The sequence below is a fragment of the Anomaloglossus baeobatrachus genome, chromosome 5 (genome assembly GCF_048569485.1).
Source record: "Anomaloglossus baeobatrachus isolate aAnoBae1 chromosome 5, aAnoBae1.hap1, whole genome shotgun sequence".
In the NCBI taxonomy this organism is placed as follows: Eukaryota; Metazoa; Chordata; class Amphibia; order Anura; family Aromobatidae; genus Anomaloglossus; species Anomaloglossus baeobatrachus.
The window spans coordinates 12,057,324-12,085,305 of record NC_134357.1 but is presented as its reverse complement, the minus strand read 5'-3'; the positions used below and the strand labels follow the sequence as shown (position 1 = coordinate 12,085,305).

The 27,982-nt window shown below is 52.6% G+C and overlaps 1 protein-coding gene across 2 annotated transcripts in view; it reads left to right on the top strand.

Annotated features, from left to right (window-relative positions):
* SHOC2 (SHOC2 leucine rich repeat scaffold protein) overlaps positions 1–27,982 on the top strand; it is a 70,538-nt gene that overhangs the window by 24,962 nt on the left and 17,594 nt on the right. For both annotated transcript variants that reach the window (XM_075348220.1, XM_075348221.1), the window contains exons 2-4: positions 4,743–5,639; positions 23,632–23,769; positions 26,574–26,704. In XM_075348220.1, the coding sequence (XP_075204335.1) occupies positions 4,949–5,639; positions 23,632–23,769; positions 26,574–26,704 (960 nt within the window). In that variant the 5' untranslated portion in view covers positions 4,743–4,948. The remainder of the gene's footprint in view (positions 1–4,742; positions 5,640–23,631; positions 23,770–26,573; positions 26,705–27,982) is intronic.

The window sequence follows — 27,982 nt, the reverse complement described above, 5'->3', positions numbered from 1 at the left end:
ATTGCTCGGGTCTTTCGCCCGGTCGTGCTGCCGGTAGTCTCGTTCCTTCTCACGCCCGTCCTCTCGCTCAGCATTGCTCGGGTATTTAGCCCGGTCGTGCTGCCGGTAGTCTCGTTCCTGCTCACGCCCGTCCTCTCGCTCAGCATTGCTCGGGTATTTAGCCCGGTCGTGCTGCCAGTAGTCTCGTTCCTGCTCACGCCCGTCCCTTTGCTCGGTATTGCTCGGGTCTGTCGCCCGGTCGTGCTGCTGGTAGTCTCGTTCCTTCTCACGCCCGTCCTCTCGCTCAGCATTGCTCGGGTATTTAGCCCGGTCGTGCTGCCGGTAGTCTCGTTCCTTCTCACGCCCGTCCTCTCGCTCAGCATTGCTCGGGTATTTAGCCCGGTCGTGCTGCCGGTAGTCTCGTTCCTTCTCACGCCCGTCCTCTCGCTCAGCATTGCTCGGGTCTTTAGCCCGGTCGTGCTGCCGGTAGTCTCGTTCCTGCTCACGCCCGTCCCTTTGCTCGGTATTGCTCGGGTCTTTCGCCCGGTCGTGCTGCCGGTAGTCTCGTTCCTGCTCACGCCCGTCCTCTCGCTCAGCATTGCTCGGGTCTTTAGCCCGGTCGTGCTGCCGGTAGTCTCGTTCCTGCTCACGCCCGTCCCTTTGCTCGGTATTGCTCGGGTCTTTCGCCCGGTCGTGCTGCCGGTAGTCTTGTTCCTGCTTACGCCCGTCCCTTTGCTCGGTATTGCTCGGGTCTTTAGCCCGGTCGTGCTGCCGGTAGTCTCGTTCCTGTTCACGCCCGTCCCTTTGCTCGGTATTGCTCGGGTCTTTAGCCCGGTCGTGCTGCCGGTAGTCTCGTTCCTGCTCACGCCCGTCCTCTCGCTCAGCATTGCTCGGGTCTTTAGCCCGGTCGTGCTGCCGGTAGTCTCGTTCCTGCTCACGCCCCTCCCCTCGCTCAGCATTGCTCAGGTCTTTCGCCCGGTCGTGCTGCCGGTAGTCTCGTTCCTTCTCACGCCCGTCCCTTTGCTCAGCATTGCTCGGGTCTTTCGCCCGGTCGTGCTGCCGGTAGTCTTGTTCCTGCTTACGCCCGTCCCTTTGCTCGGTATTGCTCGGGTCTTTCGCCCGGTCGTGCTGCCGGTAGTCTTGTTCCTGCTTACGCCCGTCCCTTTGCTCGGTATTGCTCGGGTCTTTAGCCCGGTCGTGCTGCCGGTAGTCTCGTTCCTGCTCACGCCCGTCCCTTTGCTCGGTATTGCTCGGGTCTTTCGCCCGGTCGTGCTGCCGGTAGTCTTGTTCCTGCTTACGCCCGTCCCTTTGCTCGGTATTGCTCGGGTCTTTAGCCCGGTCGTGCTGCCGGTAGTCTCGTTCCTGCTCACGCCCGTCCCTTTGCTCGGTATTGCTCGGGTCTGTCGCCCGGTCGTGCTGCCGGTAGTCTCGTTCCTGCTCACGTCCGTCCCCTCGCTCAGCATTGCTCGGGTCTTTAGCCCGGTCGTGCTGCCGGTAGTCTCGTTCCTGCTCACGCCCGTCCCCTCGCTCAGCATTGCTCGGGTCTCTCGCCCTTTCGCGCTGCCAGTATTTGTACAGGTGCGGATCGCACTGCGACGCATCTCTTTTGGCGCTTTTCCGTGTCCGTATTGATGCTCGTGTAGAAACATAAAAGCGCAGAAGATTTGGTCACAATCCTGTGATAACAGCGCTGGGAGTGACATGGTTGTGTCTGGAGGAGTCGGGTCCAGGCGTCTGTCGCTGTCTCAGGACTGGACGACTAAGGACACAACATCGCCTGTTATCTGCCATTGATTGTCTTCGTCTGGCACATGACTGCTTATTGAGCCCGCCTGGTTCATGCTGCCGTTCTCTACATCCCCAGTGCTTTACACTGCAGCTCTGCTTCTTCTGCTCCGCAGTAAACCTGTAACCTGTTCTCACTGTAGCTCTGAAAAAATAATTACAAATTACAGCAATTTAACCCCAATGAGAATATACTGCGATACAGCAGCGATAAATGCTTTAAAGGAAGTGAATCCGATGTTTCTATAGGAATTGTCGGCCATCGCTCTCCTCCGAGATCTTGTCTTGGTTACAAGAGATAAATTGATGTAGAGCGCAGATCCTCCGATGATGGGCTGTGAGCCCTGGTGCCAGGTAGTTGGTTTCCTCGCAGCGCCACCACAGGAGAAATGAAACATTACATAGTTCCCATTGATATCTATGGGCTGTGCATGTAATACAAGGATATGTTGGGACCTGTCTTTATGTAACACTTGTTCGGAAGCGGCATGAAGGCCTTTTGCAGGAGTATTGAGCAGTGTAGCTGCGAATTCTACATTGAGATGAGAGAAAACACTTACTAGAAAGCAACATAGACATGAAGGCCATTATACAGGAGTACTAAGCAGTGTATCCAGCACTAGGGGAGATAAACACTTACTGGTAAGCATCTGCATGAAGGGCGTTATACAGCAGCGCTGAGCAATGTAGCACTGGGCTGAGAGAAACTCTTAGGCTATGTGCGCACGTGTGCGCTCTGCACCGCACCTAAAAGGTGCGCTTCAGAGCGCAGCTGAAAAGCTCCGTTCTGAAGCGCATGGTGCCGGCAGAGAACGTGTGCTCTGCATGCAGCTCCTGCCATAGACAGAGCAGGGGCTGCCGGCAAAGCGCATGGAAGAAGTGACATGTCACTTCTTAGAACGCGCTCTTCGGGCAGCAGCCGAATCGCTGCGCTCTAAGACGCCACGTGCGCATGGCCCCTGCACAATCTCCATAGATTGTGTAGGGGACGCAGGACGCATGCAGTTACGCTGCTCTACAAAGCGCAGCGTAACTGCATGAATTACGCACACGTGCGCACATAGCCTTACTAAAACAAAAAAACTGCGTGAAGGAAGACGACCTCAGCAGCACTAAGCAGTGTAGCGGTGAATCCAGAACTGGGGGATTGGAAACACTTACTAGAAAGCAGCACTTTGGACTGTGTTACTCCCCCTTCCCTCCGTACACGGCTGTGATTTGATCCCGGGGGGCTGGCAGTCTGTCTTGATGGATAGTTGCAGTTTTTCTGGTTGAATGTTGAGTTCTGGGGGAGAAGTGGCTCAAAAGTGGAGACAGAAGCTGACGACTTCTCTGGTAATACATAAAGGGTTTTTTATATTCACTTGTATGAATGATGTATGTAAAGGTTGTAAAAAAACAAAAAACAAAAAACCAAACCCATCAGCGAGCGTCATCTCGCCCTTCTAGGAGGAAGACGACATTTCAGGCTCCACATTCACCTCTGAAGAATTTAAATAATTAGAAGCCTTTCCCCCCGGGGACGCACCTTAAGGCGTCTCGGCTCTGCGTCTCGGCGTCTCGGCTCTGCGTCTCGGCATCTCTGCTCGGCGGCTCTGCTCGGCGGCTCTGCTCGGCGGCTCGGGTTTTGCTCTTTTCCTAATATCTCAGGCTGATTATGTCTTCTGTAAGTGGTGTCACTGCTGAACTACATCTCCCAGCATTCCTTGCACCTTTGGATATAAATGCATGTGACACTAAAGTGGTGTGATTCTCTTATTCTCCGAGTAGATAAGCCGCTGCCCGAGGGCTCTGGAGATGTTGTGTAGGAGCTTTCTCCCCTCTCCACAGTCTAACCATGGGGTGTATGAGGCAGCGGATCTGGAAATGTCTTGTATGAGCTTTCTCCCCTCTCCACGGCCCCTTTAGCCCCACTCACCGGCGGTTGCAGGGCTGAGCAGATCTGGATGACCCCTTTAGCCCCACTCGCCGGCGGTTGCAGGGCTGAGCAGATCCGTATGACCCCTTTAGCCCCACTCGCCGGCGGATGCAGGGCTGTGCAGATCCGGATGACCCCTTTAGCCCCACTCGCCGGCGGATGCAGGGCTGAGCAGATCCGGATGACCCCTTTAGCCCCATTCGCCGGCGGATGCAGGGCTGTGCAGATCCGGATGACCCCTTTAGCCCCACTCGCCGGCGGTTGCAGGGCTGAGCAGATCCGGATGACCCCTTTAGCCCCATTCGCTGGCGGATGCAGGGCTGAGCAGATCCATATTACCCCATTAGCCCCATTCGCCGGCGGATGCAGGGCTGTGCAGATCCGGATGACCCCTTTAGCCAAACTCACCGGTGGATGCAGGGCTGAGCAGATCCGGATGACCCCTTTAGCCCCATTCGCTGGCGGATGCAGGGCTGAGCAGATCCATATTACCCCATTAGCCCCATTCGCCGGCGGATGCAGGGCTGTGCAGATCCGGATGACCCCTTTAGCCAAACTCACCGGCGGATGCAGGGCTGTGCAGATCCGGATGACCCCTTTAGCCAAACTCACCGGTGGATGCAGGGCTGAGCAGATCCGGATGACCCCTTTAGCCCCATTCGCTGGCGGATGCAGGGCTGAGCAGATCCATATTACCCCATTAGCCCCATTCGCCGGCGGATGCAGGGCTGTGCAGATCCGGATGACCCCTTTAGCCAAACTCACCGGCGGATGCAGGGCTGTGCAGATCCGGATGACCCCTTTAGCCAAACTCACCGGTGGATGCAGGGCTGAGCAGATCCGTATTACCTCTTTTAAGGTTGAATATCTCTTGCTGCAGCTCTGGATGTGACTAGAGGATGAGGTGTTTTAAGTTCATGACGAGGCAAATAGATAGGACATTGGTAACTCTCTGCGCTGCGTCTTGGCCTCACTTTTGGTGTTTTCCGTTGATTTATTAAGGTAAATGCTGCTTTTATCTATATTTTTTGATGTTGATGTTCCTGTTTTCTCCCCGCAGATGATCTGACCCGTCCTGGACCCGATCTCCTCCACATTTCACATCTGCTTGGATTCTTCGGCTCTGATCCGGGATAAATCATGTAGCTCGTGGTGCAGATCTGCATTCGTGAGTGACTCGTGGTGGTTTTTTTACCTTTGATACACTGGACTGTCCTCGGCTCCGTCCATGTCGAGTTCATGAGGTTTGTGGCTTAATCCGTCACTATGAGCAGCAGCATAGGAAAAGATAAAGACCCCAAGGGGCCCGGCGCGGTGAAAGACCGTGACAAGGAAGCCAAGGCCTCCGGGGGTCCGGTGAAGGAGAACAAAGACAAGGACCTTAAGACCAAAGTCAAAGATGCCAAAGAAGGGAAGAAAGACGCGGGTGGAGCGCAGCCCGGTGTGGCCTTCTCTGTGGACAACACCATAAAGCGCCCCTCGGGGGTCTCCGGCCTGCGGAAGAAGGCCAGCAATGCCGAGGTGATAAAGGAACTGAACAAATGCCGGGAGGAGAACTCCACTCGATTGGACTTGGCCAAGAAGTCCATTCACCAGCTCCCGGCCTCCATCAAGGAGCTGACGCAACTCACAGAACTTTATTTATATGGTAACAAGCTGCCGTCGCTGCCAGCGGAGGTGGGCAGCCTGGTGAACTTGGTGACGCTGGCTCTTAGCGAGAACTCTTTAACCAGCCTGCCGGACACCCTGGAGAGCCTGAAGAAGCTGCGCATGCTGGACCTGCGGCACAACAAGCTGCGGGAGATCCCGGCCGTGGTGTACAAGCTGAGCTCCCTCACCACGCTCTTCTTACGCTTCAATCGGCTCACCGCGGTGGAGAAAGACATCAAGGCCCTGGCGAAGCTGACCATGCTGAGCATCCGGGAGAACAAGATCAAGCAGCTGCCGGCAGAGATCGGTAAGGGGGCGGTGGTATTTATTACAGCGGTCTGGGCACTGGCTGATAAGGGGGCAGTTGTATTTATTACAGCAGTCTGGCCACTGACGGGAAGGGGGTGGTTGTATTTATTACAGCGATAAGGGGGCAGTTGTATTTATTACAGCGGTAAGGGGGCGGTGGTATTTATTACAGCGGTAAGGGGACGGTGGTATTTTTTTGCAGCGGTCTGGCCACTGGCTTATAAGGGGGCGGTGGTATTTATTTATTACAGCAGTCTGGGCACTGGCTTATAAGGGGGCGATTTTATTTATTACAGCGGTAAGGGGGCGGTTGTATTTATTACAGCGGTCTGGGCACTGGCTTATAAGGGGGCGGTTGTATTTATTACAGCGGTAAGGGGGCAGTGGTATTTATTACAGCGGTCTGGCCACTGGCTTATAAGGGGGCGGTGGTATTTATTACAGCGGTAAGGGGGCGGTTGTATTTATTATAGTGGTCTGGGCACTGGCCGGTAAGGGGGCGGTTGTATTTATAAAAGCGGTCTGATCACTGGCTGGTAAGGGGATGGTTGTATTTATTACAGCGGTCTGGGCACTGGCTGGTAAGGGGGCGGTTGTATTTATTACAGCAGTCTGGGCACTCTCCAGTAAGGGGGTTGTTGTATTTATTACAGCAGTCTGGGCACTGGCCGGTAAGGGGACGGTTGTATTTATTACAGCGGTCTGGGCACTGGCCGGTAAGGGGACGGTTGTATTTGTTACAGCGGTCTGGGCACTGGCCGGTAAGGGGGCGGTTGTATTTATTACAGCGGTCTGGGCACTCTCTAGTAAGGGGGCGGTTGTATTTATTACAGTGGTCTGGGCACTCTCTAGTAAGGGGGCGGTTGTATTTATTACAGTGGTCTGGGCACTGGCCGGTAAGGGGGCGGTTGTATTTATAAAAGCGGTAAGGGGGCGGTTGTATTTATTACAGCGGTCTAGGCACTCTCCAGTAAGGGGGCGGTTGTATTTATTACAGCGGTCTGGGCACTGGCCAGTAAGGGGGCGGTTGTATTTATTACAGCGGTCTGGGCACTGGCCGGTAAGGGGGTGATTGTATTTATTACAGTGGTCTGGGCACTGGCCGGTAAGGGGGCGGTTGTATTTATAAAAGCGGTCTGATCACTGGCTGGTAAGGCATTGTTGTATTTACTACAGCGGTCTGATCACTGGCTGGTAAGGGGACGGTTGTATTTATTACAGCGGTCTGGGCACTCTCCAGTAAGGGGGTGGTTGTATTTATTAGAGCGGACTGGGCAATGGCCGATAAGGGGTGGTTGTATTTGTTTGTTTTTTTTTATTTTGTTTTTTTTTTACAGAGGTCTGACCACTGGCTGCTGGGGTGGGGGTGGGGGGCAGATTTCGGCATGGTGGAGGTAGCCGTCTGAGCTCTGCAGGAGAGGCATCACATCATCGCAGGTCTAGTGTCTGTCACGGGACGTCCTCTCCTAGCGGCAGGCCTGAACACAAGCCAACAATTTACTGTCATTAATCTGCTTACGCTAATGGTGTCACCTGCCCCCTGAGGGTCCAAGGGGGGAACGTTTCATCTTGGGATTCTGCGAGACTTGGAGGCCACACAGTTACAATAGCGCCACCTGTTGGAAGTAGCAATCTAAGTCAATATCCACCGACACTCCATTTCCAGATATGTTTCAGGGTGTTTGCCCCTCATCAGTGCACAGCCGGGGATCTGACATGGTGAGAGGCTTCTGACTGGCGGCTCTAAAGGTCTGGTCGTCTTCCAATCTGAAAAGGATTTTATTATTATTATTATTATTGACCTGGTGCTCCCCAGAGCCCTTACAACCCCTGTCGGAAGCCTCGCACCCAGTCAGATCGGCTCTCCTGCTTGGCACTAATGAGGGGCAAACACCCTGAAACACGTGGAGCTTCTAGCTGGCTTTTTATCGCACGTTGTGTGACAAGGGTTATGAAAGGGTCTTCTTCCTTTCTGAAAAAGCTACTTGTTACCCCCTGACTCATACAATGCCTGCACCAAACCCAAGCCAGAGCTGACGATATCCGCGTCAGACGTGCTCTCACCCCGACATATGCACCAAAAAGAACCCCAAAAATCCTATGCACGGAAAACAAAACGGCACACAGTGTCTGCAGACACATTCATCATAAACCCCTGCTCATCTGCCGTTACAGCGGTCAATCAGTGACTGGCATTTACACTCCTACAGACGCCTGCGATATTCACATTACTGCAGATGCAAGCGCCATAAACAGCAGTGTGCACAGCGCCTGAGATGCTGCACTGCAGACAGTGTGTGCTCAGTGCAGTGGAAATTACATACATACAGTACATACGCCATCTGGGTGCATGCCCTATGTTTGTGCCCGGCCTCTCGCCTCCATTGAATATCAGGGATAGTCACTTCCTGACTTCTAACAGAACAGGAAGACGATCTGTGATTACAGCTCCGGCAGTCGGGGGTCTGCGATCAGGAGCCGTTCTCATGCGTCGTGTCCTGTACAGAAGATGCCACCTAGGACATTCCTACATCGGGGTGATCTCCGTGTGCCGGGTGTACAGGGGTCACTGGTGACATTCATACATCGGGGTGATCTCCGTGTGCCGGGTGTACAGGGGTCACTGGTGACATTCATACATCGGGGTGATCTCCGTGTGCCGGGTGTACAGGGGTCACTGGTGACATTCCTACATCGGGGTGATCGCCGTGTGCCGGGTGTACAGGGGTCACTGGTGACATTCCTACATCGGGGTGATCTCCGTGTGCCGGGTGTACAGGGGTCACTGGTGACATTCCTATATCGGGGTGATCTCCGTGTGCCGGGTGTACAGGGGTCGCTGGTGACATTCTTACATCGGGGTGCTCTCCGTGTGCCGGGTGTACAGGGGTCACTGGTGACATTCCTACATCGGGGTGATCTCCGTGTGCCGGGTGTACAGGGGTCACTGGTGACATTCCTACATCGGGGTGATCTCCGTGTGCCGGGTGTACAGGGGTCACTGGTGACATTCCTACATCGGGGTGATCTCCGTGTGCCGGGTGTACAGGGGTCACTGGTGACATTCCTACATCGGGGTGATCTCCGTGTGCCGGGTGTACAGGGGTCACTGGTGACATTCATACATCGGGGTGATCTCCGTGTGCCGGGTGTACAGGGGTCACTGGTGACATTCCTACATCGCGGTGATCGCCGTGTGCCGGGTGTACAGGGGTCACTGGTGACATTCTTACATCGGGGTGCTCTCCGTGTGCCGGGTGTACAGGGGTCACTGGTGACATTCTTACATTGGGGTGATCTCCGTGTGCCGGGTGTACAGGGGTCACTGGTGACATTCCTACATCGGGGTGATCTCCGTGTGCCGGGTGTACAGGGGTCACTGGTGACATTCCTACATCGGGGTGATCGCCGTGTGCCGGGTGTACAGGGGTCACTGGTGACATTCCTACATCGGGGTGATCTCCGTGTGCCGGGTGTACAGGGGTCACTGGTGACATTCATACATCGGGGTGATCTCCGTGTGCCGGGTGTACAGGGGTCGCTGGTGACATTCTTACATCGGGGTGCTCTCCGTGTGCCGGGTGTACAGGGGTCACTGGTGACATTCCTATATCGGGGTGATCTCCGTGTGCCGGGTGTACAGGGGTCACTGGTGACATTTTTACATTGGGGTGATCTCCGTGTGCCGGGTGTACAGGGGTCACTGGTGACATTCATACATCGGGGTGATCTCCGTGTGCCGGGTGTACAGGGGTCGCTGGTGACATTCATACATCGGGGTGATCTCCGTGTGCCGGGTGTACAGGGGTCGCTGGTGACATTCATACATCGGGGTGATCTCCGTGTGCCGGGTGTACAGGGGTCACTGGTGACATTCTTACATCGGGGTGCTCTCCGTGTGCCGGGTGTACAGGGGTCACTGGTGACATTCTTACATTGGGGTGATCTCCGTGTGCCGGGTGTACAGGGGTCACTGGTGACATTCCTACATCGGGGTGATCTCCGTGTGCCGGGTGTACAGGGGTCGCTGGTGACATTCATACATCGGGGTGATCTCCGTGTGCCGGGTGTACAGGGGTCGCTGGTGACATTCTTACATCGGGGTGATCTCCGTGTGCCGGGTGTACAGGGGTCACTGGTGACATTCATACATCGGGGCGCTCTCCGTGTGCCGGGTGTACAGGGGTCACTGGTGACATTCCTACATCGGGGTGATCTCCGTGTGCCGGGTGTACAGGGGGTCACTGGTGACATTCTTACATCGGGGTGATCTCCGTGTGCCGGGTGTACAGGGGTCACTGGTGACATTCATACATCGGGGTGATCTCCGTGTGCCGGGTGTACAGGGGTCACTGGTGACATTCCTACATCGGGGCGCTCTCCGTGTGCCGGGTGTACAGGGGTCACTGGTGACATTCCTACATCGGGGCGCTCTCCGTGTGCCGGGTGTACAGGGGTCACTGGTGACATTCTTACATCGGGGTGATCTCCGTGTGCCGGGTGTACAGGGGTTACTGGTGACATTCCTATATCGGGGTGATCTCCGTGTGCCGGGTGTACAGGGGTCACTGGTGACATTTTTACATTGGGGTGATCTCCGTGTGCCGGGTGTACAGGGGTCACTGGTGACATTCATACATCGGGGTGATCTCCGTGTGCCGGGTGTACAGGGGTCGCTGGTGACATTCATACATCGGGGTGATCTCCGTGTGCCGGGTGTACAGGGGTCGCTGGTGACATTCATACATCGGGGTGATCTCCGTGTGCCGGGTGTACAGGGGTCGCTGGTGACATTCATACATCGGGGTGATCTCCGTGTGCCGGGTGTACAGGGGTCACTGGTGACATTCATACATCGGGGTGATCTCCGTGTGCCGGGTGTACAGGGGTCGCTGGTGACATTCATACATCGGGGTGATCTCCGTGTGCCGGGTGTACAGGGGTCACTGGTGACATTTTTACATTGGGGTGATCTCCGTGTGCCGGGTGTACAGGGGTCACTGGTGACATTCATACATCGGGGTGATCTCCGTGTGCCGGGTGTACAGGGGTCGCTGGTGACATTCATACATCGGGGTGATCTCCGTGTGCCGGGTGTACAGGGGTCGCTGGTGACATTCATACATCGGGGTGATCTCCGTGTGCCGGGTGTACAGGGGTCGCTGGTGACATTCATACATCGGGGTGATCTCCGTGTGCCGGGTGTACAGGGGTCACTGGTGACATTCATACATCGGGGTGATCTCCGTGTGCCGGGTGTACAGGGGTCACTGGTGACATTCATACATCGGGGTGATCTCCGTGTGCCGGGTGTACAGGGGTCGCTGGTGACATTCATACATCGGGGTGATCTCCGTGTGCCGGGTGTACAGGGGTCACTGGTGACATTCCTATATCGGGGTGATCGCCGGGTGTACAGGGGTCACTGGTGACATTCCTATATCGGGGTGATCTCCGTGTGCCGGGTGTACAGGGGTCACTGGTGACATTCTTACATCGGGGTGATCTCCGTGTGCCGGGTGTACAGGGGTCACTGGTGACATTCTTACATCGGGGTGATCGCCGGGTGTACAGGGGTCACTGGTGACATTCCTATATCGGGGTGATCTCCGTGTGCCGTGTGTACAGGGGTCACTGGTGACATTCTTACATCGGGGTGATCTCCGTGTGCCGGGTGTACAGGGGTCACTGGTGACATTCTTACATCGGGGTGATCGCCGGGTGTACAGGGGTCACTGGTGACATTCTTACATCGGGGTGATCGCCGGGTGTACAGGGGTCACAGGTGACATTCTTACATCGGGGTGATCTCCGTGTGCCGGGTGTACAGGGGTCACTGGTGACATTCTTACATCGGGGTGATCTCCGTGTGCCGGGTGTACAGGGGTCACTGGTGACATTCCTATATCGGGGTGATCTCCGTGTGCCGGGTGTACAGGGGTCACTGGTGACATTCTTACATCGGGGTGATCGCCGGGTGTACAGGGGTCACTGGTGACATTCTTACATCGGGGTGATCGCCGGGTGTACAGGGGTCACTGGTGACCTTCCTATATCGGGGTGATCTCCGTGTGCCGGGTGTACAGGGGTCACTGGTGACATTCTTACATCGGGGTGATCGCTGGGTGTACAGGGTTCCGCTCAGTATTCTCCGCATATGTTGGAAGCATCTGCTCCTTTGTTAGCCTTTGTTTAAGCTCATCACCATTTGTAATATCTCTGCTTGCTGTCAGATCATTCACTGCTTATTTCCTAATGCTTGGTGACTGCAGAGGATCAGGTGCAATATTTACAGCCCGCTCCTAGATATTTACCTTCACTGATACATTGTAACAAGTTATCTGCACAGCATTGGGTTCAATTGTAGCAAACCCTCTGCTGTTAGAAATGCTGGGGCAGACTGGGTGTGACGCTTTTAGATGCCATTCACTGACAGCAGGCAGTTATAGTGAAATGTTGAGGCAGTGAACGGTCCTGTAATGACAATGGCGAAGAAGCCGGATGCATCATCCCCTTATTCCCAGAGGTCGGACCCCGCCAGTCACGGCCGCACCAGTGTTCCCAGTACGGCGGCCCAGTTACCTGCAACAACCATGATGGGAAATGTGATTTTTTTTTTTTTAACTCATTTGCCCAATTACAGACTGTGAAATAAACTGTGGAAAGAAAAAGCGCAATAGGGTCTTACCCGGTATATATCCGGGAAAAATTGAAGGGAATGCACTCACCTTAAGTAGTTGTGACAGTCACAACTACTATGAAAGCTTATGTTGTAGAGATGAAGTCTGCTGCAGCCCCCGTGGTTGATAACAGAGAACAATAAAGAAGGGGTTTATGCCGCGCTGTTCATCAGGAAGGAGGACAATGAGATGGTGAATGTTCCTTTATTGTAGCTTGTGTCTACGCGTTTCAGGAGCTCTGCTCCCTTCATCAGGACATACAGCACAAAAAAAACATGTTGTTTTTTTGAATTGAGCTGTGCTGCAAGTTAAATATTGTGGGGGCCGAAAAGTGAGGACCCCCCCCCCCCCCCCCGTCCCCCCCCATAATCCACAGTTTTTCGATCCTTAGAGGTTTTCTGAGAGCAGTATTGGTGGCTTATCCTTCCAGTACTTCATCAATCAGTGGGGGTCCAACTTTCACCCCCCCAATATAGAGCATGACTGTGTGGAGTATAATACAGGAGGTAACTGGGGATCAATACAGGATCAGTAATGTAATGTACACAGTGACTGCACCAGCAGAATAGTGAGTGCAGCTCTGAAGTATAATACAGGAGGTAACTCAGGATCAGTAATGTATGTACACAGTGACTGCATCAGCAGAATAGTGAGTGCAGCTCTGGAGTATAATACAGGAGGTAACTCAGGATCAGTAATGTAATGTATATACACAGTGACTGCACCAGCAGAATAGTGAGTGCAGCTCTGAAGTATAATACAGGAGGTAACTCAGGATCAGTAATGTATGTACACAGTGACTGCATCAGCAGAATAGTGAGTGCAGCTCTGGAGTATAATACAGGAGGTAACTCAGGATCAGTAATGTATGTACACAGTGACTGCATCAGCAGAGTAGTGAGTGCAGCTCTGGAGTATAATACAGGAGGTAACTCAGGATCAGTAATGTAATGTACACAGTGACTGCACCAGCAGAATAGTGAGTGCAGCTCTGAAGTATAATACAGGAGGTAACTCAGGATCAGTAATGTATGTACACAGTGACTGCATCAGCAGAATAGTGAGTGCAGCGCTGGAGTATAATACAGGAGGTAACTCAGGATCAGTAATGTAATGTATGTACACAGTGACTGCACCAGCAGAATAGTGAGTGCAGCTCTGGAGTATAATACAGGAGGTAACTCAGGATCAGTAATGTAATGTAATGTATGTACACAGTGACTGCACCAGCAGAATAGTGAGTGCAGCTCTGGAGTATAATACAGGAGGTAACTCAGGATCAGTAATGTAATGTATGTACACAGTGACTGCACCAGCAGAATAGTGAGTGCAGCTCTGGAGTATAATACAGGAGGTAACTCAGGATCAGTAATGTAATGTATGTACACAGTGACTGCACCAGCAGAATAGTGAGTGCAGCTCTGGAGTATAATACAGGAGGTAACTCAGGATCAGTAATGTAATGTATGTACACAGTGACTGCACCAGCAGAATAGTGAGTGCAGCTCTGGAGTATAATACAGGAGGTAACTCAGGATCAGTAATGTAATGTAATGTATGTACACAGTGACTGCACCAGCAGAATAGTGAGTGCAGCTCTGGAGTATAATACAGGAGGTAACTCAGGATCAGTAATGTAATGTAATGTATGTACACAGTGACTGCACCAGCAGAATAGTGAGTGCAGCTCTGGAGTATAATACAGGAGGTAACTCAGGATCAGTAATGTATGTACACAGTGACTGCATCAGCAGAATAGTGAGTGCAGCTCTGGAGTATAATACAGGAGGTAACTCAGGATCAGTAATGTAATGTATGTACACAGTGACTGCACCAGCAGAATAGTGAGTGCAGCTCTGGAGTATAATACAGGAGGTAACTCAGGATCAGTAATGTAATATATGTACACAGTGACTGCACCAGCAGAATAGTGAGTGCAGCTCTGTAGTGTAATACAGGATGTATTTCTTACATTATTATTTTGCTTCTTCAGATCAGTGTGATTTCTCCATTCCCTTCCTTCCTGGTCATTAGAGCTAATGCTAGAGCAGTGTAGACTGACGCCCAAGGCTATTGGGGTGCAGATCAGTGAGGATCTGTGAGTATCGGGGGCTGGATAGTGAATGATTATCACTGGATGGAATCTTCTTCTGGTCTCGGGGCTTACGTAATGGTTAAAAGTGAAGGGGCGACTGCAGCCATTTACTACCTCATTGTAAACAAGGAAACTGATGTACAAAGAGGAGGAGGAGGAGGAGGAAGCTTCTGACGTTTCCCTGTATAAGTCACTACATTCTTCACTGGTTGAGTTCTATATAGAATAGCGCTGCTTCCCCTTTAAAACTGAGCAGTAATATTTTTTTTTTTTTTTTCACGGCCATGCATAGATTAATACCGCCAGAAAATACACACGTGTCCCACTCCGTGACTTGTTTAACCCTTTAGGCCATGTGACAGGTCAGTGTGGGGTGTATGGAGCCATGTTGTACAGTGGGTGTGTGTGTTGTGTGTGTGTGTGTGTGTGTGTGTGTGTGTATGTGTATATATATAAATGTGTATATATTATATAGTGTGTGTGTGTATATATATAGATATTATGGCAGCGCCCCAACTGGTCGTGTGTAGTACTGCAGCCGGGGGCATTCCCAATAGCAGGGTCAGTCTGTGGACACGTGCGGCGCTGTTTCTTTAAGGCAGCATTCACACGACAATTCCGTGTTAGCGGCCCGGAAAAAAAGGTTCTGATACTTCCCTCTCTCACTGGCGTCTGTGATTGGATGCAGTCAGACGCACCCCCATGCTGAGTGACAGCTATCTGATTGCAACCAATCACCGCCACCGGTGGGCGGGTCTATATTGTACATAAATAAATAATAAAAAAAAACAGCGTGCGGTCCCCCTCAATTTTGATACCCAGCCAAGATAAAGCCTCACAGCTGGGGGCTGGTATTCTGAGGCTGGGGAAACCCTGTTATTGGGAGCCCCCAGCTTAAAAATATCAGCCAGCAGCCGCCTGGAATTGCCTCATCCATTAGATGTCACAGTTCCAGGACTTTACCCGGCTCTCTCCCAACTGCCCTGGTACGGTGGCAAACCGGGTAATATAATTTTGTTGATAGCAGCTAGGCATTAAGCCCAGAGGTTAGTGATGTCACGGTGTCTGTCAGATTCCCGACATCACTAACCCAGTCAGTAATAAAAAAAAAATTAAATAAAAAAAAATTCATTTTTTTTTTAAAAAAACACTCCCCAACACATTCCCTCTTTCACCAATTTATTGAAAAGAAAAATCAAATCCGGGTCCGGCTTAATCCGATAAGGGGGTCCCATGACAATCCATACTCACTACTCCAGTCAGTGAAGAACAGAACGTTCCCCATTGGCTGGGAGAGCCGTGCAGTGACCTGAGCTATCATCATGAGGTCCGCCCAGGTCACTGCAGAGGATGACTAGCGCCAACGTCATGAGGTTAACAAGTTGCATTAGGTGAAGTCCGGTGTACTCCTGATGTCAGCGCTCGTCACTGACTGACTGCCATGTTCCGCCTCGTTCAAAAGCAAAGTATGTCAAGTGGCGCTTGACGTCACCGCCAGTCACAGTCTCAGGCCGCCGCAAGACTTGATGTGAAAACACGGCGGGTATGGAAGTCGATGATGAGCGCTGACGTTAGGAGTGCAGCGGACTTAATTACAGCAGGTAATGATCTGCGCTAACCTCCACACACCGCTGTACGGGCAGATGCTGACACACTGCAGTGCGGGCAGCCGTGGGCCGGGACACAGACTGCACGGGCACCCAACGGAAGTCACACAAGTGCCGTGGGGCTTCCGCGGACCCATTGACTTATATTGAGTCACGGTCCGTTATTACGGAACACAATAGGACATGTTCCATAATAACGGAGCGGACATACGGCATCCGATGTGTGTTTTTGTAGGATTTGATGCACACGGAAGTGTTTCTCCGATCCTACTCAAAAGACATTGGAAAGATGGTCCTGTCAGTAGGTCCTCAAAAATACAGGAACTGACCAGGACCCACGGAACGGTCGTGTGAATGAGCCCTCAATAAGCCGTCATGTTTCCCCCTTTGGACGGCCGTGTAGCCCCTGAATACATTGTATCTGAATGTATCCGTTTGTAAACAGATGATTCTTGTGTGGTTTATTTCCGGTGTCTGATACGAAGTGTTCGCCTCCCTCCTCCCCTGTCTAAGAGCCTGTAAAGTCCTCTCCATCAGGCCCTGCCGGGTAATGACGGCTGCAGGCAGCGCAGGGTTAACGCTGTGATCTCGCCAGCGAGCGGTGACCTCCCACCGAGCCTCTCCGCTTCGGTGCAGGGTAAAAATTCTTTTCTGTTGACGTCAAATAGATTCCCAGTGTCAGGATCTTCAGATTGCTTCATCATACTTTCCAGAAGCTGCTGCTCTCGCTCTCCGGGGGTTGGACGGATCCGTGCAGAGCGTGGATGTCCACAATGGCAGCGCCCACCAGTGGAGACCACGGGGACGAATACTCCGCGAACCATCCAAGTGGATGAGACTCTCTGTGTAGCGACACTACTGACACCCATGACCTATCTATTATTAGATCACTGGGGGTCCGACACCCAGCACCCACCGGGCAGTGATTTTCTTATGAACAGGAGCTGAGGCGCAGTACCTGGCAGCGGCCACTATACAGTTGGTGGCGCCGTGCGGTTCAGCTTCGATCACCGTTAACATCCGATCGCCACCAGAGCTGATGGCAGGGGGGCCCCAGAGTTTCGGACCCCCTGATCTCTTCAGTATCACTACTGTTTACCCGCTGTTTAATGTTCTGCAACTTTATCACCTTTTCTTGCTGTCAGTGAATAGATGCAGTTTATATGTAGATCTTCTACTGAGCGATATTGCCACAATTGTATCCAGAGCTAAAAATCCTCTGAAAATAGCAGCCTGCGCTGACACATTGTAACAAAGCGCCGGCCCGGACAGATCTGTGCGGATCTTGGGTTCGGGTCCTCAGTGGGATCTGTGATGTTTCCACTGGAGGAAGCAAGCAGAGATCTTAACAATCACATGAAACACGAAATATCTGAAAAAGGCGCAGAACCTTTTATTATTAAAGGGGTATTTACCAGGATGTGACCTCATGTTAAGATCGATAGGGTCCTGCCTCGAAGACCCCACTAATCTCAAGCATAGAGGGGCTTCAGCTTATTTCCTGCACAGTGGACCGCACAGTCAGTAATAGGGGTCTCCTGATGGCCTTCATAAACCGGTCTGGTTCTGCTCGGTGGTCCGGGTGCTGAGACCCTCACTGGTTCTGGTAAATAAGGGGTCTGAGCTGCCGAGACTGAAGGGGGCTTCTCTATCCTGGTGGTCTCCCTCAGTAAAAAAAATTGAGCCTTGAAGGCCCTCCGTATTAGCGATCGGGGGGGGGGGGGTTCAGCACCAGGACCCCGACTGAGTCTGGGGATCGCGTATTGCTTATCAGGATTCATCGGTGTTCTCTGTCGGACCCTTTTAGTCCTGTCCGATCTGTGCCCTCTGCAGTCCCCACCTCAGAGACCCCCCCCCCCCCCCCCCTCCCCAATGAAGGCACAATACATGGGACGTGCTTCCTGCCGCCCCGCACACATTGCATGGGTGGGATCTGCGCTGCCCTCCTGATAATACACAGCTGGCTGACCCCCGGTGCAGCGCAGAGTCCCCGCGCTCCCACACATCCAGCGCTGTACGTGCTCCTCTCCACAGTCCTCCCGTCTGACCTGTGAGGGGGGTCTCTTACAGTCATTCTGGGGTGTAGTCTGCATTTGTTTGGGAGGCCTGGGCTGATTTAATATTTTTCTATCATTTATTGTTTTTGGACACTCATTAGAGCAGCAATCTCCTACCTGGGACTCTCCAGCTGCTGCAGAACTACAACTCCCAGCAATCCCCAACAGGCAGACCCGTTCTCATATTTCTGTACTAGTCTGAGGCAGGAGGGTGCGTGCCGGGCTCAGCTGGGCGGGTTCTGTGCGTCTCAATTTTTGTCTTTACGGTAGCTCCTGCCAAAACGTCTGACTGAGCCTTGCCTTTCTGGAATATGTTCTAGGAGGTTCCAAGCTGAGACACAGCAGCGGCCAGCCAGAGATCCCAGCATACAACATCGCTGTACTCCAGAGCTGCACTCACTATTCTGCAGGTGCAGTCACTGTGCACATACATTACATTACTGATCCTGAGTTACCTCCTGTATTATACTCCAGAGCTGCACTCACTATTCTGCTGGTGCAGTCACTGTGTACATACATTAAATTACTGATCCTGAGCTACCTCCTGTATTATACTCCAGAGCTGCACTCACTATTCTGCTGGTGCAGTCACTGTGTACATACATTACTGATCCTGAGTTACCTCCTGTATTATACTCCAGAGCTGCACTCACTATTCTGCTGGTGCAGTCACTGTGTACATACATTACATTACTTATTCTGAGTTACATCCTGTATTATACTGCAGAGCTGCACTCACTATTCTGCTGGTGCATATACTGTGTACATACATTACATTACTGATCCTGAGTTACCTCCTGTATTATACCCCAGAGCTGCACTCACTATTCTGCTGGTGCAGTCACTGTGTACATACATTACATTACTGATCCTGAGTTACATCATGTATTATATTCCAGAGCTGCACTCACTATTCTGCTGGTGCAGTCACTGTATACATACATTACATTACTGATCCTGAGTTACCTCCTGTATTATACTCCAGAGCTGCACTCACTATTCTGCTGGTGCAGTCCTGTGTACATACATTACATTACTGATCCTGAGTTACCTCCTGTATTATGCTCCAGAGCTGCACTCACTATTCTGCTGGTGCAGTCACTGTGTACATACATTACTGATCCGCAGTTACCTCCTGTATTATATTCCAGAGCTGCACTCACTATTCTGCTGGTGCAGTCACTGTGTACATACATTACATTACAGATCGTGAGTTACCTCCTGTATTATACTCCAGAGCTGCACTCACTATTCTGCTGGTGCAGTCACTGTATACATACATTACATTACTGATCCTGAGTTACCTCACTCCAGAGCTGAAACAAAAAAAAAGCGGGAATCACAATAATTAGGGATCACTATATTCCCACCAAAAAATAAATATTGCACAAATAAATGAGCCACGATACGGGATTGACTGAAATAATGAATATTATTTTATTAAAAACCTGAAAAAACCCCACATTAAAAATCCCAAAGTTGAGAAGCTGAAAAAGTAAAAATCTCCATGACCTTCCTGTAATGAGGCTAAGGCCCTCCTCATAGATTGTAAGATGAGCAGATAAGGAAATAGGCCATAAATGAATCCTGAATCTAGAGATGTGAAATTGGGGAAAACCCCCTCAGGTTTCGCTTCCAAGAAATGAGGCTTCTTCAGGGGCAATGTGCACATCTCGGGTTTATTTATATCCTATCTCCTCATCTGTTCTCACATTCTCTCGCATCTTCTGTTGCTGATGAATGTATCCGTGACACTTTTTGTTTTAGATCTGATGTGGTTTTGAACTGAACCCCTGATGTTTATAATTTAGTATATTGGGGCATAGCCTTATTACAGATGGGGCATATGTTTTGTTTTTTTTTTAACTTTTTAACATGTGCTTTTGCTGTTTTTCAGTAAAGTAATATTCATTTGAGGTGATCCCTTATTATAGCCCCTTTCTTTTTCTTTTATTTTGTACAATGTACTCCTGAGCTGCACTCACTATTCTGCTGTGGTCTCCTCTGGTTTCGCTGGTCCTGTCCTCTAGTATTTTGCGCTGTGCGATTCCTCCTGTCCATCCTTCTTGTGGATCCTGTGATTGTGCTGGCTGCGGTTCTGGTATTTCCCAGTGATTAGATTAGATTGAGTCCCGTGTATAATCTGCTTTTCTGCTCTTATCTGGGATTAACGCTCTAATTCCCGTCTAAACAACACTAATGAAAATGTAGCGAGCAGCGGACAACTGAGCACCAAGTTATTATCATGGCTGAGGCCAGTGACTTCAGCTTTTGGTAATCCTCCTCCTCATCCTCCTCTTTACTGTCCTCATCCTCCAACACTTTACTATCCTCTTCCTCCTTTTCTTTGTCCTCCTCCTTGGCCTCTTTACTGTCCTCGTTGCCCTCATCCTCTGCCTCTTTACACTCCTCCTTATCTGTTTCCTTATGGTGTCCATCCTCCTCCTCATTCTGCCTCTTTATTGTCCTCGTCCTCCTCCTCTATACTGTCCTTGTCCTCGTCCTCCTCCTCTATACTGTCCTTGTCCTCGTCCTCTGCCTTTTTACTGTCTTCATTCTTCTCCTCATCCTCTGCCTGTTTACTTTCCTCATCCTCCTCCGCCTCTTTACTGTCCTGGTCCTCCTCATTCTCTGCCTCTCTACTGTCCCCGTCCTCCTTATCCTCCACCTCTTTACAGTTGTCCTCCATTTCCTTCACCATTTTACTGTTTTAATCATCCTCCTCCGCCTCTTTACTGTCCTTATCCTCCTCCGCCTCTTTACTGTCCTTATCCTCCTCCGCCTCTTTACTATCCTTATCCTCCTCCGCCTCTTTACAGTCCTTATCCTCCTCCGCCTCTTTACTGTCCTCATCCTCCTCCGCCTCTTTACTGTCCTTATCCTCCTCCGCCTCTTTATTGTCCTTATCCTCCTCCGCCTCTTTACTGTCCTCGTTGTTGTCCTCCTCATCCTCCGCCTCCTTACTGTCCTCGTTGTTGTCCTACTCATCCTCCGCCTCTTTACTGTCCTTGTCCTCCTCCTCATCCTCCGCCTCTTTACTGTCCTCGTTGTAGTCCTACTCATCCTCTGCCTCTTTACTGTCCTCCTCCTCTGCCTCTTTACTGTCCTCCTCCTCTGCCTCTTTACTGTCCTCCTCCTCTGCCTCTTTACTGTCCTCCTCCTCTGCCTCTTTACTGTCCTCCTCCTCTGCCTCTTTACTGTCCTCCTCCTCTGCCTCTTTACTGTCCTCCTCCTCTGCCTCTTTACTGTCCTCCTCCTCTGCCTCTTTACTGTCCTCCTCCTCTGCCTCTTTACTGTCCTCATCCTCTGCCTCTTTACTGTCCTCATCCTCTGCCTCTTTACTGTCCTCATCCTCTGCCTCTTTACTGTCCTCATCCTCTGCCTCTTTACTGTCCTCATCCTCTGCCTCTTTACTGTCCTCATCCTCTGCCTCTTTACTGTCCTCATCCTCTGCCTCTTTACTGTCCTCATCCTCTGCCTCTTTACTGTCCTCATCCTCTGCCTCTTTACTGTCCTCATCCTCTGCCTCTTTACTGTCCTCATCCTCCTCGTTTTCCGCCTTGTTACTGTCCTCATCCTCCTCATTCTCCGCCTTGTTACTGTCCTCGTCCTCCGCTTCGTTACTGTCCTCATCCTCCTCGTCCTCTGCCTCTTTACTGTCCTCTGCCTCTTTACTGTCCTCTGCCTCTTTACTGTCCTCGTCCTCCGCCTTGTTACTGTCCTCGTCCTCCGCCTTGTTACTGTCCTCGTCCTCCGCCTTGTTACTGTCCTCGTCCTCCGCCTCGTTACTGTCCTCGTCCTCCGCCTCGTTACTGTCCTCGTCCTCCGCCTCGTTACTGTCCTCGTCCTCCGCCTCGTTACTGTCCTCGTCCTCCGCCTTGTTACTGTCCTCGTCCTCCGCCTTGTTACTGTCCTCGTCCTCCGCCTTGTTACTGTCCTCGTCCTCCGCCTTGTTACTGTCCTCGTCCTCCGCCTTGTTACTGTCCTCGTCCTCCGCCTTGTTACTGTCCTCGTCCTCCGCCTTGTTACTGTCCTCGTCCTCCGCCTTGTTACTGTCCTCGTCCTCCGCCTCGTTACTGTCCTCGTCCTCCGCCTCGTTACTGTCCTCGTCCTCCGCCTCGTTACTGTCCTCGTCCTCCGCCTCGTTACTGTCCTCGTCCTCCGCCTCGTTACTGTCCTCGTCCTCCGCCTCGTTACTGTCCTCGTCCTCCGCCTCGTTACTGTCCTCGTCCTCCGCCTCGTTACTGTCCTCGTCCTCCGCCTCGTTACTGTCCTCGTCCTCCGCCTCGTTACTGTCCTCGTCCTCCGCCTCGTTACTGTCCTCGTCCTCCGCCTCGTTACTGTCCTCGTCCTCCGCCTCGTTACTGTCCTCGTCCTCCGCCTCGTTACTGTCCTCGTCCTCCGCCTCGTTACTGTCCTCGTCCTCCGCCTCGTTACTGTCCTCGTCCTCCGCCTCGTTACTGTCCTCGTCCTCCGCCTCGTTACTGTCCTCGTCCTCCGCCTCGTTACTGTCCTCGTCCTCCGCCTCGTTACTGTCCTCGTCCTCCGCCTCGTTACTGTCCTCGTCCTCCGCCTCGTTACTGTCCTCGTCCTCCGCCTCGTTACTGTCCTCGTCCTCCGCCTCGTTACTGTCCTCGTCCTCCGCCTCGTTACTGTCCTCGTCCTCCGCCTCGTTACTGTCCTCGTCCTCCGCCTCGTTACTGTCCTCGTCCTCCGCCTCGTTACTGTCCTCGTCCTCCGCCTCGTTACTGTCCTCGTCCTCCGCCTCGTTACTGTCCTCGTCCTCCGCCTCGTTACTGTCCTCGTCCTCCGCCTCGTTACTGTCCTCGTCCTCCGCCTCGTTACTGTCCTCGTCCTCCGCCTCGTTACTGTCCTCGTCCTCCGCCTCGTTACTGTCCTCGTCCTCCGCCTCGTTACTGTCCTCGTCCTCCGCCTCGTTACTGTCCTCGTCCTCCGCCTCGTTACTGTCCTCGTCCTCCGCCTCGTTACTGTCCTCGTCCTCCGCCTCGTTACTGTCCTCGTCCTCCGCCTCGTTACTGTCCTCGTCCTCCGCCTCGTTACTGTCCTCGTCCTCCGCCTCGTTACTGTCCTCGTCCTCCGCCTCGTTACTGTCCTCGTCCTCCGCCTCGTTACTGTCCTCGTCCTCCGCCTCGTTACTGTCCTCGTCCTCCGCCTCGTTACTGTCCTCGTCCTCCGCCTCGTTACTGTCCTCGTCCTCCGCCTCGTTACTGTCCTCGTCCTCCGCCTCGTTACTGTCCTCGTCCTCCGCCTCGTTACTGTCCTTGTCCTCCTCGTCCCCCGCCTCGTTACTGTCCTTGTCCTCCTCGTCCCCCGCCTCGTTACTGTCCTCGTCCTCCTCGTCCCCCGCCTCGTTACTGTCCTCGTCCTCCTCGTCCTCCGCCTCGTTACTGTCCTCGTCCTCCTCGTCCTCCGCCTCGTTACTGTCCTCGTCCTTCACGTCCTCCGCCTCGTTACTGTCCTCGTCCTCCGCCTCGTTACTGTCCTCGTCCTCCTCTCCGGCTGTGACCTCAGTGTCTCTTTGCCTCCGCAGGGGAGCTGTGTAATCTCATCACGCTGGACGTCGCCCACAATCAGCTGGAACACCTCCCGAAGGAGATTGGGAACTGCACCCAGATCACCAACCTGGACCTGCAGCACAACGAGCTCCTGGACCTGCCGGAGACAATAGGTGAGGCGTCCTCTGGGGGGCGCTGTATGGGGCGGCAGAGTCACTGCTGGGATCACTGGCCCTTTAAAATTGTAGTAAGTTGCGCTGATGTAAAATCCGAGCCCCAAGATGTTACTATTGCTGATTACTGACTTTCCTGATTTTGTTTAAAGGGGATCTGTCGGAGGGATCCGCCCTCCTGAGCCGTCTATAGGGACCCCAAGTCACAGGAAGAATATAATGACCCCATGTCTTACCAGAAAAAAATGCTTTTATTAATATGTAAATGAGCTGTTCAGATCTATGGGCCGGATATAGATCTCCCCGAGACTCCGCCTCCAGAGATAACTGTAAATGACGGGGCGTTACCAGTGTGAGACATGTAGGTCAGGAGAGCAGACTGTCAGTCATTACATGCCTCACATTGGTAACACCCCTGGTCATTTACAATAATCCATGGCGGCGGAGTCTCGGGGAGATCTATGTCCTGCCGAGAGATCCGAACAGATCATTTACGTAGTACGAAAAATAAGGATTTCTGTGGAATAAGACATCGGCTCGCGGATATCGAGGTGCCATTGGATCGCCAGCTCCCCCGCGGATCAGTGCGGCTTTCTGCCTGTGACCTGGAGGTGATATGGTTTGCTGCAATTATCGGCGCTGCGGGCTGTCATGTGGCAGCTCTGTATCGACGCTGCGGGCTGTCGTGTGGCAGCTCTGTATCGGCGCTGCGGGCTGTCGTGTGGCAGCTCTGTATCGGCGCTGCGGGCTGTCATGTGGCAGCTCTGTATCGGCGCTGCGGGCTGTCGTGTGGCAGCTCTGTATCGGCGCTGCGGGCTGTCGTGTGGCAGCTCTGTATCGGCGCTGCGGGCTGTCATGTGGCAGCTCTGTATCGGCGCTGCGGGCTGTCGTGTGGCAGCTCTATCGACGCTGCGGGCTGTCATGTGGCAGCTCTGTATCGGCGCTGCGGGCTGTCGTGTGGCAGCTCTGCTCATCATCCTCATGACGGTCACATTCTCCTGTCATCTGCCTTTTTTGCCCGATGTTTCGGCCGGTGCCGTCTGAGCCCGGAGCCGTCCTCGCTTCCTCCTCTGGTGACCCACTAGTGGGTGTGGAGGGAGTGACGACATGGCTGTGGTTTCCACACTCGGCCGTGTCACAACCCTGCATTACGATAAATGACAGATCTGCGGTGAAGTCAGCAGCTGCAAACTGAAACTCAAGAAAGCCTGAACCCTGCGTATGCGGGTGCGTTCCAGTGTGTCAGTGCATCGTCGGCCATGCCGCTCGGTCGCTGTGTGGGGGACACTTCTACACCTGCATGTTATGGATCCTTCACCATTTCTCGGAGCCCTTCGTGACCATGTCCTGGACGCACGGCTGAAGGTTTGTTGCACTGTATCAGGAGGTGTCGGTTGGGAGAGCAGAGGAGGGATCTGTGTTAGTGTCTGATACAGTGTAACAAACCCCCAGCTGTGAAGTGTTATCCTCCCAATGTGAGTAAGTGGGGTCCGGCACGGTCACCCCCACGTGTGAGCTATTACTTAGAGCTGCGGGTGCCTGCCGCATGTGGAGCCGGAGCAGCACCGCTTCGTGCGCGGAAATGAATGGGACCCGGCATCATCCGCTGCTGATCAGAGTCCGTGCTCTGTGCTCCTGGCAGCAACTCTGTCAGCTCATTGGTGGGAGCCGGACCCCACCATTCTGGACATACATCTCCCCTGGATGACCCCTTAATGATAACAGTCAGATGTACCGGACAATTGCTCCCCCCGGTGGTCACTCGGGGTCAGCCGCAGCCTGACATCACGTCCCTGTAACTTGTCCTGGACCCATCCTGACATGGATGCCTCATTTCTCCTCCATTTTCAGGACGTCTGCTTGCTTTCAGTGAATGTACACACTCTTCAGAGGCCGTAACCCTGCAATCTCCGCTACCATTGTATCCTCTGCGAGCTGAGCGGCCTGATACATTGTTGCAGACGTTTCTGCTGCAGTTCTGATCCAGGTGCCATTCACTGACAGCAAGCAGAGACCCTCATTGTAGAACTGAAGATTAAGTGTAAAAGCCTAAATCCTTCTCCTATGTGTACCACCCCCCTGCATACTGCCCCCCCGCCCTGCATACTGCCCCCCCGCCCTGCATACTGCCCCCCCGCCCTGCATACTGCCCCCCCGCCCTGCATACTGCCCCCCCGCCCTGCATACTGCCCCCCCGCCCTGCATACTGCCCCCCCGCCCTGCATACTGCCCCCCCGCCCTGTATACTGCCCCCCCGCCCTGTATACTGCCCCCCCGCCCTGTATACTGCCCCCCCGCCCTGTATACTGCCCCCCCGCCCTGTATACTGCCCCCCCGCCCTGTATACTGCCCCCCCGCCCTGTATACTGCCCCCCGCCCTGTATACTGCCCCCCCGCCCTGTATACTGCCCCCCCGCCCTGTATACTGCCCCCCGCCCTGTATACTGCCCCCGTCTGGACGCGGATGATCCCAGTATACGGGGGGCGGGGTGTGAGCCCGATTTCCCGGATTAGCTGGATCTTGTCACTTCTTGTCCCCGTCGTGTTGGGGCAGACGGACTCTCTCCCGCTCAATGTTACATATTTAATGTCTGTCATCCCGAGTGCAGGGCCCGCACCCCAGCTCATCGCCGACATTAACCCCGCGTGCCCCGCTCTCCTCTACACCACGTCCCGGCCACGAGGCGTCGGCTCTGCAGACACGGCCGCTTCCCTCTGCATGGAGTGACACCCGGTGGGATCAGAGTTTTGGCATCGGTCTTGTTCCCACCATAATTTCTTTTCTTGTGTCTTCTGACCTACAGGGAATCTCTCCAGCCTGAACCGCCTCGGACTGCGCTACAACCGGCTATCGGCGATCCCGCGATCCCTGGCGAAATGCAGCGAACTGGACGAGCTCAACCTGGAGAACAACAATATATCCACATTACCGGAGGTGAGAACCGCGCGGAGCACAAGAGCCCCCGAGAGACCATCGATCACCAGGAGTTTCCTATATAACCTAAAGCCACTGCTACACTGGCACTATCGGGTTGATTCTATACATACAGTGCTATACTGGCACTATCGGGTTGATTCTATATATACAGTGCTATACTGGCACTATCAGGCTGATTCTATACATTCAGTGCTATACTGGCACTATCAGGCTGATTCTATACATACAGTGCTATACTGGCACTATCAGGCTGATTCTATACATACAGTGCTATACTGGCACTATCAGGCTGAGTCTATACATACAGTGCTATACTGGCACTATCAGGCTGAGTCTATACATACAGTGCTATACTGGCACTATCAGGCTGAGTCTATACATACAATGCTACACTGGCACTATCGGGCTGATTCTATACATACAGTGCTACACTGGCACTATCGGGCTGATTCTATATATACAGTGCTATACTGGCACGATCAGGCTGATTCTATACATACAGTGCTATACTGGCACGATCAGGCTGATTCTCTACATACAGTGCTATACTGGCACTATCGGGCTGATTCTATATATACAGTGCCAGTATAGCACTGTATATATAGAATCAGCCCGATAGTGCCAGTATAGCACTGTATATCAGGCTGAGTCTATACATACAGTGCTATACTGGCACTATCAGGCTGAGTCTATACATACAGTGCTATACTGGCACTATCGGGCTGATTCTATATTTACAGTGCTATACTGGCACTATCAGGCTGATTCTATACATACAGTGCTATACTGGCACTATCAGGCTGATTCTATACATACAGTGCTATACTGACACTATCAGGCTGAGTCTATACATACAGTGCTATACTGGCATTATTGGGCTGATTTTATATATACAGTGCTATACTGGCACTATCGGGCTGATTCTATATATACAGTGCTATACTGGCACTATCAGGCTGAGTCTATACATACAGTGCTACACTGGCACTATCGGGCTGATTTTATATATACAGTGCTATACTGGCACTATCAGGCTGATTCTGTACATACAGTGCTATACTGGTGCTATCAGGCTGATTCTATACATACAGTGCTATACTGGCACGATCAGGCTGATTCTATACATACCTTTGTTAGCTCGGATGTATGTATAGAATCAGTCTGATAGTGCCAGTATAGCACTGTATGTATAGAATCAGCCTGATAGCGCCAGTATACCACTGTATGTATAGAATCAGCCTGATAGCGCCAGTATAGCACTGTATGTATAGAATC